Genomic DNA, 13,294 nt, shown 5'->3' on the forward strand with positions numbered 1-13,294 from the left:
CGCTCCTCCAGAGCACCCTCCAATGCCTGCTCCTCCAGAGCGCCCTCCAGTGTCTTCTCCTACAAAGGCGCCCTCCAGTGCCCGCTCCTCCAGAGCACCCTCAAGTGTCCGCTCCTCCAGAGCGCCTCCCAGTGTCTGCTCCTCCGCGCACTCTAGTGTTCCTCGCTCCTCTACCTGGGCGCAGCCTGGATCCGGCGTTCGACACAGAGTTAAGCCAGGAGCGCTCTCCAGTTCCTACATCTGGTACCATGCCTGCTCCAGTTCAGGAATCCGTTCCAAGAAATGCTGTCCCTAAACCCATTCCAGAGAGTGAGAGGTCCGACTCAGCTACGGAGAAGGAAGGAGATAAGTTATCTCCTGGGAGTCAATCTTCCATAAACCTGCTGTTGTATTGACTTACCTTGTGTCCCATGTGTTTGCTGACACACCTTTACAGACTCAAGTCTTTTCTGGGTATGATGTGACACGCTTTTCACATCAGCATTTGACAATTGTCTGCCTTTCTTCTCCTCACCTCTTCACCTCTCAAGCTCTGTCAGGTTGGATGGGGGCAGACACACATTTTCAGGTTTCTCCAGCAATATTTGATTGGGTTCAAGCCAAGGCTCTGGCTGGGCCACTCAAGGACATTTACAGAGTTGTCTATAAGCCACTCTTGCTGTGGGCTTAGGGTCATTGTCCTGTTGGAAGGTGAACCTTCTGCCCAGTCTGAGGTTCTGAATGCTCTGGACTAGGTTTTCATTAAGGCTATCTCTATATTTTGGTCAGCATGAGGCTGCTACCAGCACACTTTACTTTTGGGATGGTACCCTGCAGGTGATGAGCAGTGCCTTGTTTCCTTCAAACATGATGCTTGAAATTGAGGTTCATCAGATCAGAGAATCTTGTTTCTCACAATCTGGGGGTCCTTTAGGTGCTTTGTTGCGAATTCCAAGTGTGTTTTCATGTGTCTCCACTGAGGAAAGGATTGAGTCTTGCCACACCGCCATAAAGCACAGATTGGTGGAGTGTTGCAGTGATGTTTGTCCTTCTGTAGGTTTCTCCTATCTCCACATGTGATCATGAAGCTCAACTAGAGTGAGCATCAGCTTCTTGGTCACCACTCTATCCAAAGCCCTTCTCCATCAATTGATCAGTTTGGCCAGGAGTCCAGCTCTAGGAAGAGTTCTGCTTGTTCCAAACTTCTTCCATTAAGGGTAACAGAGACTACATGCTTCTGTGAACTTTCAATGCAGCCAAATTTTTTTCTGAACTCTTCCCCAGATGTGTGGCTTGATGCAATCCTGTTTCTGAGCTCTACAGGCAGTTTTTTTATCTTAGGGCTTGGTTTTTGCTCTGATATGCATTTTCAGCTGTTAGTCCAATGAAGACGAGTGTGCCTTTCCAAATTATACTCATTCAAATGAATTTGCCACAGGTTAACTTCACTAGAAGTGTAGTAACATTACATTACCTTAGCACTGTATCTCTCAATCATCATTGTTTTGCCTTGCATTATATGTTTTGTCCCCACAATAAATACAGGGCTTTGATCATAAAACTAAGTATCATCATACGAGGAGTTGATAAATGATGACTGACATTTATGCATAAGTAGTCTGCTATAGTGTCATAAAGATCTATGATTTCATATTTCAGGCTTTACAGGGTTAGCAAATTATTTAAAGTACTGTTTAGTTCTTAACGTGTAAAACTTTAATAAGGAAAAATAACTAAGTGCACCATTAATTAGGTTCAGTAGATTCTTGATAATATGTAGAGAACTGCATGTCTCCACTGTAGTGATGTGGTTTCACACCCCCTCATCTGCTGCAGTCTCATTTGTTACTACTGCCTGTAATTAACCTAATTGTAATTAAAGGAATTCTCTGCCTTAATCACAATGAAAGAGTTTGCAACACAAGGACTATTGCAAAACAACATCAACAACAAAAAACAAACAAACAAACAAACAAAAACACTTACAGGCATCTTTAAAGGGATTGTTTCCCCAAAAATGAAAATGTTGTCGTCATTTACTGACACTCAAGTTGTTCTAAACCTGCTGAAGTTGTGCTGAACACAAAAGAAGATATTCCTCATTTGTTACTACTGCCTGTAATTAACCTTTGTGTAATTAAAGGAATTCTCTGCCTTAATCACAATGAAAGAGTTTGCAACACAAGGACTATTGCAAAACAACAACAACAACAACAACAACAACAACAAACAAACAAGCAAACAAACAAACAAACAAAAACACTTACAGGCATCTTTAAAGGGATTGTTTCCCCAAAAATGAAAATGTTGTCGTCATTTACTGACACTCAAGTTGTTCTAAACCTGCTGAAGTTGTGCTGAACACAAAAGAAGATATTTTGAAGAATGTTGGTAACCAAACAGTTAACAGTAGCCATTGTCATCAGAATACAAATGAACTGTATTATGTATAGAAATGTATGTTTGTGTTATATATTAACATCAGGATTTAAAATATTCTAAACCCATAAAGCTTACCAGAGCCTGTCTGACACTGATGTACTCTGCAGAGGAGGAATGTGGCACGTTTAGAGTGACAGCTGCCCCTGATATACAGTACCCTGATTTTATTACATTTTAATGAATGTCTGAAGGTGTTGACAAAAAGTGGGGACACAACTTTGAAACCTTATGAAACACGCATGTGTCATTGAAAAACAACCTTGCTTTAATATTAGATATTATTACGTGTTGCTTTTGATAAAACAAGCTCTTTTTCATCATTAAAAAAAAAAAACATTTCGAATCCATTTTATAGCAAATTAATGATTAACACCTTCTCTGTGGACACACTGTTTTAGATGTAGTGAGATTGTGAGAAGACAATACGTGTCATAGATTTGATATAATAATGATAAAAAATATACTGAAGGGGATACTTGTGTTAAATACATTCTATTATTAATCCCCCATAACATTTACAATTGAAAATATTTTCATGTTTAAACCTAATAGCAGTTCCAATTGCTGGACATGTTTTGTCCCATGTCTCAAGAATCAGTGATATATAAGTTTGGGGTCAGTAACATTTTTTTAAAGAAATGTATACTTTTATTCAGCAAGGATGCATTGAGTTGATGAAAACTGACAGTAAATACATTCATAATTTTAGAAAAGAGATTTAGAGTATATTTCAAACGCATGCTGGGTAACACTTTAGTTTAGGGACCAATTCTCACTATTATTTGGTTGCTTATTAGCATGCATATTATTGACACATATTAATGCCTTATTCTGTGTTATCATATTTTAGACCCCTTAATGATCCCTTAATGACTTAACAGTCATAGTTAATAGTTAATAGTGAGAATTGGTCCTTAAACTAAAGTGTGACTGAATGCTGTTTTTTTTAACTTTCTATTCATCAAGAATCCTGAAAAAATGTATCATGGTTTACACAAAAATATGAAGCAGCACAATTGTTTCCAACATTGATAATAATAAGAAATGTTTCTTGAGCAGCAAATCCATATATTAGAATAATTAATGAATCATGTGACACTGAAGACTGGAGAAAAATTCAGCCTTGTCCGCACAGGAATACATTTTAAAATATATGAAAACAGGAAACAGTTATTTTAAATTGTAACGATATTACTGTTTTTACTGTATTTTTGATCAAATGAATTCAGACTGTCTATTGAAATTCATTCAAAATCTCCTAATTAACTTGATACAAAATGTTCTCTTCCTGCATTGCTGTGTGTTTTGATCTCCCCCCTCTAAATTGACAATAGCCCACCTTCTCAGCGCATACGTTTGCTCAATGCAGTGTGTTTGAAGCATTATATTAACAATGGTGGGAAAAGTTGAGCTCGCTGAAGCAGAACTCATTCAGAACAATGTTCCCATAGCGTTGTCCAGGCAACCTGCTGTGAGGCGTCCCAGTAATGTCCTCTAGTGGACACATTTAGGACATCCATATACAACAGAGCCGTACATGATTATACTTTCACTACCAGACAAAAATATCCTGACTGAAATATGTTATGATTTTAATCTTTCAATGATCGTAAAACCTTAGCAGCACTTGTGAATACCGTTCATAAATATAGAATACATCTTGCTTGTAATCTAAGTCTGTCTGTCTGTCTGGGTGATGTTTGTCTTAATAAATGATTAAAGAAATGTGTTTTATTGCAGGAGGTGAAGATTCGGCCATTACAGACATGCAGGCCTATATGGACATGCTGAACCCTGATGTAGCAGACAGTTCCCAGAATGCAAAGGAACGTCCCAGTAATGTCCTCTAGTGGACACATTTAGGACATCCATATACAACAGAGCCGTACATGATTATACTTTCACTACCAGACAAAAATATCCTGACTGAAATATGTTATGATTTTAATCTTTCAATGATCGTAAAACCTTTTTTCTAACATTTTTTATCACTACATAATTTCCATACTTCCATTTATGTTTATAATTTTGAAGACTTTTTGAAGACTAATTTTGAAGACTAATTTTGAAGATTGTTATTCTTAATTGTGGATCAGTGGTAATAATAACAAATGAGGTGTGCCCAGACTTTTGATTATTATAGTGTATATGACCTCATGATTGGAGCAGCACTTGTGAATACCGTTCATAAATATAGAATACATCTTGCTTGTAATCTAAGTCTGTCTGTCTGTCTGGGTGATGTTTGTCTTAATAAATGATTAAAGAAATGTGTTTTATTGCAGGAGGTGAAGATTCAGCCATTACAGACATGCAGGCCTATATGGACATGCTGAACCCTGATGTAGCAGACAGTTCCCAGAATGCAAAGGAACATCCTGCACACCTGCCGCCCCCTCCAACATTTCCCCCTCCCCCTCCTCCATCAGAGTACCTGAAGGTGAAGAGGAACCTTCGCCGAGTCGACAATGATGTAGTCAAAAACGAGGTATGCTATATATTTTCTTAAAAAAAAAAAATCAGTCATAAAGTTGTAATATCCTGCATTTTCTTTCATCTTATAAAAATATAAGAGTTCAGTGTTCTATTCCGCTTACTAAAGTATAAAAATGTACTTTTAGAATCCCCTCCCCAGTTCCCAACGGCTCATTCCTGAAATCTGTGACTGCTGTAGAAATGAAATCTAAATTGTAGTTTGTGACTCAAGTTCATATCTGTTAACTCTGAGGGCATCTTTATGCAAGTGTACTTATAAAAATATCAACAAACACATTTTAGACTCAAAAAAGCGTTTGGCACTTATAACGAAAAAACCGGGACTTTCCAATTCTGAATGTTATGATAGCTCTCTTTTTCTGTTCGTGGTCTCCTTCCCTTTTTTGTAATGAACACACAGCTCTGCTATTGTTACATTCACAATACCTTGTACAGGCAGAAAACAAAAGTTCACAATAAAATATACAGTATCGAACAATTCTCATCCAATATTGACAAATTTAAAAATGATTAATGTTGTCTATAGACCTTATGCATCAGAGAAACAAGTATGCAGAATTTATTATTTTCATCTTTGACCTTCGGTTTTTGTGGTAGATCTGTAACATCACTGCTGAAGAGTAATTAGCTGAAGTGGATCTACTTACTGTAGATTCAATGAAAGATATTATCCCTGATTCCAGTTTAAAATACAATGTTTTTGTTGTCCACACTTCTGAAATGCCAGAATTTGAAATCACCCCATTCGTGATGTCACGTTTGTCCTCTACACTCCCCTTAACCTGCGTATGTAAATCAAGGCAGTGTGCTTTTAATAACCCATGTCTGTCAATCAATCACTAAAGCAAGATGTGGAATAAGAAAGTCTGACGTTGTTCTGTCCCTGGATGTAGACAGACTGAGCCTCCAAAAACTGTGCATACCCTTCGAAAAGATTAATCTATTAGAAATGCATGGCTGAAGTTTATCTTTTTTTTTTATTATTATTATTATATATATATATTTTTTTTTTGCCTGAGTGATTTAACAAGAATGTTTTTGTTTGTATCATTTTGCAACACACTCTTTTCTTAGTTGTACTTAACATATCATATAGTTTATCATATAGCTGTAAGTTTTATAATGTACCAGTATTAGGTATATACCGTATGTTATAATAATAATATTATATTTATACAGATTATAGACAGTTGTGGTTGCATTGGTTCATTTTCTTTTGTGTGGTTTAAACATACATACAAACTTCATTCACAGCATTGGTGCTTGCTTGTGTTTGTGAGAGAGATGATGGAAAGAATGGAAAATGATCATTTTTACAAATATTTGAATTTTTTGATGCAAAAAGCCTTTATAAACTAACCTCTAGAAACATATATAAAGATCTGAACATGCATTTCATGACCCCTTTAAAAAGATCATAGTTTATTTTGTTTAGCGCTTAGTTCTGAGCACCATAAATGCAGCGCACGGGGCCTCTAGTGAGTCATCATCTGATGTGTTGCTGTTGACCAAACAGATACGAAGCCATGACGACTAAAGACCTGAAACACATTGTTTATTCACAGAATATAATGGAATCATATTGTACTAATGGACAGTATAGCATAAAAGCCTAAAAGCCTTTACAGAAAATGCTGTACAATAGTGAACAAGAGTGCATCAATCTATAATCCAGGATTCGTGCATCGTATTGTCTCTCATGCATGTCAGGCTCACGATCAGAACAGAACTGCAAATGACTTCTTCTACCACCCACAACACAAAGACAGTCCAGCTGAAACGGAGACTGATTTAAAATGCTCATAGGCAACTCTGCATGGCACGCAAAATAGCACTACTCATGTGAAGTGCACAAGAGACATAACTCACAGAATCGATTGAGGTAGAGTACTTGCGTTGTCTTAAATATACTGCCCTGTGTGAGTATCTGCATGCATACGGTAGACTGTGCTCACGTAGGGCGTGCTTGATTGATTTTATCATTGCAACATGTAAACTATATTATCGTCCAGCTCTGATCTGCTAAATTAGACTATAAGGCATGAAGATATTATAAACATTAGCATCATTTTCTATAAAGCTGCTTTGAAACGACTTGTATCATGAAATGTATATTTATAATCTAGTTTTGACTTATCCTTCATCGTTAATTATTTATTTATTTTTGGTAACACTTTAGAGACCAATTCGCATGCATATTACTAGCATATTGGCTGATTATTAGTACTTATAAAGCACATATTAATGCCTTATTCTTCATCCCTAATCCTACCCCATGCATAAACTTAACAACTACTTTACTAACTATTAATATGCAGCAAATTAGGAGTTTATTAAGGAAAAAGTGAGAACTGGTCCCCAAACTAAAGGTGTAACCTTATTTTATTTATTTTTAATTTTTTAGCTTTCACAATGCATTCTGTAAAATACGTCGCAATACAGAAGTAAACTGGTTTGTGAATGCCGTTTCAAGTTATCTTTAAAATGACTAGGTATTAAAATCTTTAGTTAGATTTCAGAATATTTTGGGAAATTTCAACCACCATTGTGATGTTAATGACTGAACGTCTTAAAAAGTTCAAATAAGTGCATTCAGGCAATATGATATGATGATTATACAGCTCACTTAATTACAAAGACCAGCTTGCATCCCTGTGTAACTAAATAATCCATAGAGCTTTAGTCATTCTGTGTATAGGCCTATAATAGCAAAACATTCCCTGTGGATTTAACACTGAAACGTCTAATTAACACACACTTACCGTCAGCTCATCCTTTTTTAATTGGCATGGAATACATATGTAGGTGTAAAATAACACCTCGGTTAGCTTTGACAGTAAAGCAGCACAATATGGTCTAATTTATCGTACATGAACTTAATCACAGCGGTTTCTCATAAATAACACACAGTGGTGCACAGTGGCCATTAGAAAGAATCAGACTAGCAATGTATCTTCTGTTGTCTGGCCAACAAACCTCAATCTGTGCGTTAAAAAACAGCCCTGTGCTCGCTAATCAAAGCCCAGAGCAGGTGCACACACACGGAATGGACTCACACACTCATATAGACAAAATCACAATGCTACTTTTGTGTTCTCGTTAATGAGGGCTTCCATTAGCCGAGCTGACCTCCCAAAAGCTGTAATGATGTGCTGCATGATGGACTTGACATTAATTTAACTAATTAAACTGTCAGAAGCTGCTAGCACATCCCAACACACACATTCTCTGATCATTACAGGGAGTTCAGCTGTGTTGCAGTACTATTGTTGGAGTATGAAGAGCAGATAATGCACTTTTTGTCTTCTATGTTTGCATGTTAAGTATTTGAAGTAGTAGCTCAGATCTTCCCATCCAAACTTGTTTGGATGGTTGCTGGACTAACTGATGAGAAACACAGCAGAATTTAACACTTCACTTAGTATGCAATTAATATAAGTATTCAGAGGCCCCCAAAAGTATCTTGACGCGTCTGAATGTAATTTTGATTCATTTTCATTGGCTTGCTTCACCACACATTTTATGATGAATTCAGCTCTCCAGTTTGAAGCACTTAAGCAGTGCAGGTAAAGTTTTGTCATTCATTATTACTTTATTCAAGGCGTAATGAAACCTTCAGCTAGACCCAGTCCATGACTTCTGACCCCCAAAATGACCCACTGTCTTCTCTCAGACAGTATCTCTTCCACTGAGACGCAGAACAATGTTGAGTCTGGCCCCATAAGTTTAGCATAACCTAAGGATGTGGCAGCCTTCATAACTTTAGAAAATCCCCCACTTTTTAGCAGATGATCATTATCATATGGCACAGATGCAAATACAAATATATCCCTCAGATCTCAATACCTGTAAAAAAAAAAAAAGGTGGCATTTACAGTCATGCACTGCTGTGCACCAGTCTATGGACAATACACTGGAATAAATGTTAAAATATTAATATTTATGAACATATAGACTCTAAACATAAATTGCAACCTGTATTTCTGCTAAACCCTTTGAAATGCCTTGAACCTCCATTTTAATGCAATGTTAAATAGATATGGTTGAAAAGTTAAAAACATCAAGGCAACATAATGCAGATTTTTCTGAAAGATCTTTCAACTACTGTCTTCGTAATTGTAAGTAACACTACTTTGTTTTGCCAGTTTGAATTTGTACATTCACTAAATGCAAAATACCTGATTCGGCCTGTAATTCATCATGGCAAGTACAAATTTATACATATAGTCTACGTGTGTCTTTGTGTTACTCAAAAGTCCTGTAAACTGAAAAATATGTAGTAGCTTTTATTTAATTTTTTTACAGTGTATAAGTGCATTATAGTGATATTATATGACCTAGACTGACTTAATCCAGTCCATAATGAACTCTAATGAGCTGAAATACATACAACTTCTAATGAAATAAATACTTCAATAAGTCATGAAGAAAACTACTAGAATCTGTCGCCTCAAACCATATGCAGTCTGCTTTTCCTTTTATGGTCAAAGACTTTAGGCTGCAGAGCAGCTGATGCTGTTGGGAGGGGCTGAATGTGAGGCGGGATTTAGAGCTGTCAATCAAACACTAGTTTAACAGATTATATGTGCTTTCTTTTCAGGTGGTGCAAGCACATCACAGTTTGACATTTCTTTTTTCTTTTTTTTGAGACCACAATAGGATTAAATGCAGAGCAAAGAGAGTGTTTAGCATCTTTAGTCTTATAAGAGATCTCAACAATGTCACACAATTTTCCAAGATGCCAAAGATTTCAATTTGAAAATTTTTCTCATGAGATGATCTGTTTTGTCATCAACATAGATACAAAAAAAATATAATGAAATACAAAGATCTGTTATGCTCATGTTACATGAAGAGGCGTAAAACTCATATATGCAGAGAGAAATATAATATAGGCTGTTTATTCTCCCTCAAATATTGACTGTATCATTATTTAGAAGGCAGAACATTGAAAGAAACACTGTGTGCTCAAGGAAAAACATCCTCTTCCTTGGGTACCATGGGTATATAACATAAGTATGCATAGCAGCCGCATACTGGCACATTTCTGGGTTGTGTTTAGTCTAGTTCGGCTCACTTAAGGTTAGTTTGTTTATAGAGCTCTAATGTATTTGAATACCACAGCATTTACTAACTCAGGCCCATATTAGGCTATGATTCGCTCCACATACACTGGAATGCTATACAAGTCCACCTGGATTCTCTCTTGGGTTTAAATGTAATGTTCTTCATTTGATATAACTCTGATACACTTTAACAGCAGAGTCACATTGCGTTTCATTTTTAATCCACACGGCTCTGCTGCAGTCTTATCACCCACTGCCGCTTGCTATTTCCATAAATCAGCTACCTTTGAACGTGTTTATTTGTAATCAGATTCTCTTTGGTGGCCGGTGTGCATAATGCAATCCTTCGACCGGTGAGAAAGCCGAGCCGGAGCGGCCATGCTTGGCCACTGTGTCACAATGCTTTGCATAAGAGACCACGAGTGCTGTGACCTGTGGTTGGATAACAGGTGAGCAGTGAAGTCATCGCTCTGGGACGTGATTGTTTGGTGGGAGGCTGAGGGGCGGGGAAAGGCAAAGCGAGCGTCAGGTAGAATGAGGCACAGCAGAATGGAGATCTAGTGACACCTGAGCATCTACCGGCTCTCGGTTTAAAGCTTTGCGTAGGGTGACAGCACTGTGGGAAGAAATAAGGGCAGTCGGAAAGGGTAAGACTGCAATTCAGTGTTATTTTGTGATGAAGTAATACTGGCGGTAGGAGTTAAAACTGTGCTGGTTTGGTTGACTTGGGATACTTCAGCTTTGTGTGTAATTATATAATTGTCTATGCAACGGCTGTGTGTTTATTATTTGTGTTGAGTTACGTAAGATCAGTAGCCTCGGGTTGCTTGTCTACTGTGATAACCTAGAAAACCTTTCAAATGCATTGCATGCAGACTCAGATAAACATTCAAATGCATGAACAGCACTGCATTCATGTTCTTCACTCAATTGAGCTTCAGCTAACGTTACTGAGCATGCTTTAGATCTTTAGATGAGTCGCTGCACGATGCAGAAGCCTGAAGAATACGTATTGGTGACTGGTGATGAAAAATTCAGCAGGTTTGAAATAGGCTCAGGTCCATCCACATTGTATAGAGGTCAGCTAGCCTTTCAAGCAGCGATTTCCCTGAGGTATGATAATCAAACCATCTGCACTGGGCTGACTCGAGTTACACTGGGAGTAACTCTGCAGGGAGGACAGTGCTTTAGACAACAATGCAAATTGGATGCTGGAAGGACATGAATGGATAATACCATCCTCAGGGCCGGCGTGAGAAATAAAAAGCCACAGATGACAGAATTCAAATTCTTTGTCATGGTTGTTTTTATATTGGGTGTATTTGCTTTCAGATAGAGATCGATATCAATATAGAAATCAATATTGCTTTTGTTTGACCGAAATGTATTGTTTTGTTATTTATTATTATACGAAAGGTACCTTAATTTTTTTTTTTTTTTTTTATTTCTAGAAACTCTCGAAACCGCATCCGTGATTGCTGTGATGACATTTCCGTACTCCTAAAGGCAGGTGGATAAAACTGGTTTTAGATCAGTGATGAAGATTCGATATCATACACAAGTGAGTGACGGCTGCAGAAAGTGAAACCATTCGGTGCATTGACACTGAAACAGCATTCAAGGGGTCAGCCGGTCTCTCTTGTAGCCTGCTGTGTTATTTGCCTCTGTGAAGCTTAGAAATCTATGTTAAGTTCAGCTTTTGTGCCATGAAAAGTCTTTTTGTTTTCAGGCAAATCAGCTGGAGTCACGTTAGGCTTTGCCACATGAACACAATGGGAATTATTAAGAGTTTATGTGGCTTAATGTGTCAGGATTGCCTGAAGCAATATGGGATGAAAATTCAGATTTCTTCTTGTCCTAGAATTGTGTTTAAAAAATAGCAGTGGTTTGTTCCATTTTCAAACAGTGAAGGAGAATTTTGTCTGACAAATTATATGACAAATTTCACACTGACATTTCTAATGCCCGTCTCATAAAAAGTCAATATAACCACTTTTTTATGGCGTGTGTGTGGGCAGGAGGACAGTATTCAAATATGTGAAGGTGACATGACATTTCAGTGACAATAGTTTCCTCAGTGTGACATGCTATAATTCATCTAGAACTATGTTAAACATTTCCTGTATTATAACAATTAATAGTTTTTTGTTTTATTTTTATAAGCACATAATATTTGAGAGACTACATAATGTATTTGCTACAAATTGATGGTGTAAAATAGTCATTAGATGTCTAAAATATACACTCCCTGACATATATAAGAATTTAAACCTAAAATTGTGATGTTGGTAAAACAGTTCATAGACATTATTTGTCACTTACCCATGTTCTAGTATATTTTCATGTATTTAATATATTCAATAAAATGTTTAATATATTTAATATATTTATATAATCCACCATGCCCACTGTAAAATAATAATAATAAAAAATTAAATGATTAAAACAGTTTACCTAGTTCCCATCATGCTTTGCTTTAGACTGTATAAGGAGTATGGTTGCAAAGGGGTGGAAAATGTCCTGTAAATTTTCGGAAACTTTCCAAAAATCCCTGGAATATTCCAAAAAATCCTGAAAAGTTTCCAAAATTTCTGGAATGTTTCCAAAATTTACTGGAAATTGTCCACCTTTTTGCAACCCTAATAAGGAGAGTAAATGTTAAAATGGAGTGTTATGAAATGTGTTTTTACACGAATTATATAAATAAAAATGTGTGAGTGTAAGTGATAATGTTCTGTTTTGTCAGGATTTAAAGTTGCTTCTGCTGTGTTAAAGTTTTGAAGGTTATCATTGCACTGAAGATTAGAGTCTGTGGTTAGGTCAAAGATGGGCCAAAAACATGACTTTATTTATGCTGCATGCTGCTTTATATAAAACACAATAACTGTACACATACCAATGTAGTGATAATCTTTTTGCTAGTTATATTAAAGGGATAGTTCACACAAAAATGAAAATTAGCCTATTATTTACTAACCCTCAAGCGATCCTAGGCGTATTTGACTTCCTTCTTTCAGATGAATCCAATCGGAGTTATATTAAAAATGGTCTTAGATCTTTCAAGCTGTTTAATGGCACTCAGCGGGTGTTGCAGTTCATCAGTCCAAAAGAAGTGAAATAAAGCGCATCCATCCATAATAAAAAGTGCCTCACACGGCTCCGGGGGGTGAACAAAGGCGTCCTGTAGCGAATCGATGTGTTTTTGTAAGAAAAATATCCATATTCATGTAGCTTGCGCCAACAGTCCTACACGGAGGATGACGTATGAGGTCAGCGTTGCGCATGCGCCGGTGAGTCTCGTGAAAACTAAC

General features: G+C 37.0%; 1 protein-coding gene across 1 annotated transcript in view; it reads left to right on the forward strand.

The window, feature by feature from the left end:
* The window catches only part of LOC107748975 (espin-like), a 70,659-nt gene that overhangs the window by 26,512 nt on the left and 30,853 nt on the right, over positions 1–13,294 (forward strand). Inside the window, exons 8-10 of the mRNA XM_016564014.1 lie at positions 185–309; positions 4,162–4,257; positions 4,707–4,909. Of these exons, the coding sequence (XP_016419500.1) occupies positions 185–309; positions 4,162–4,257; positions 4,707–4,909 (424 nt within the window). The remainder of the gene's footprint in view (positions 1–184; positions 310–4,161; positions 4,258–4,706; positions 4,910–13,294) is intronic.

This window comes from Sinocyclocheilus rhinocerous, unplaced genomic scaffold, assembly GCF_001515625.1.
Source record: "Sinocyclocheilus rhinocerous isolate Xijiao unplaced genomic scaffold, SAMN03320098_v1.1 scaffold470, whole genome shotgun sequence".
In the NCBI taxonomy this organism is placed as follows: Eukaryota; Metazoa; Chordata; class Actinopteri; order Cypriniformes; family Cyprinidae; genus Sinocyclocheilus; species Sinocyclocheilus rhinocerous.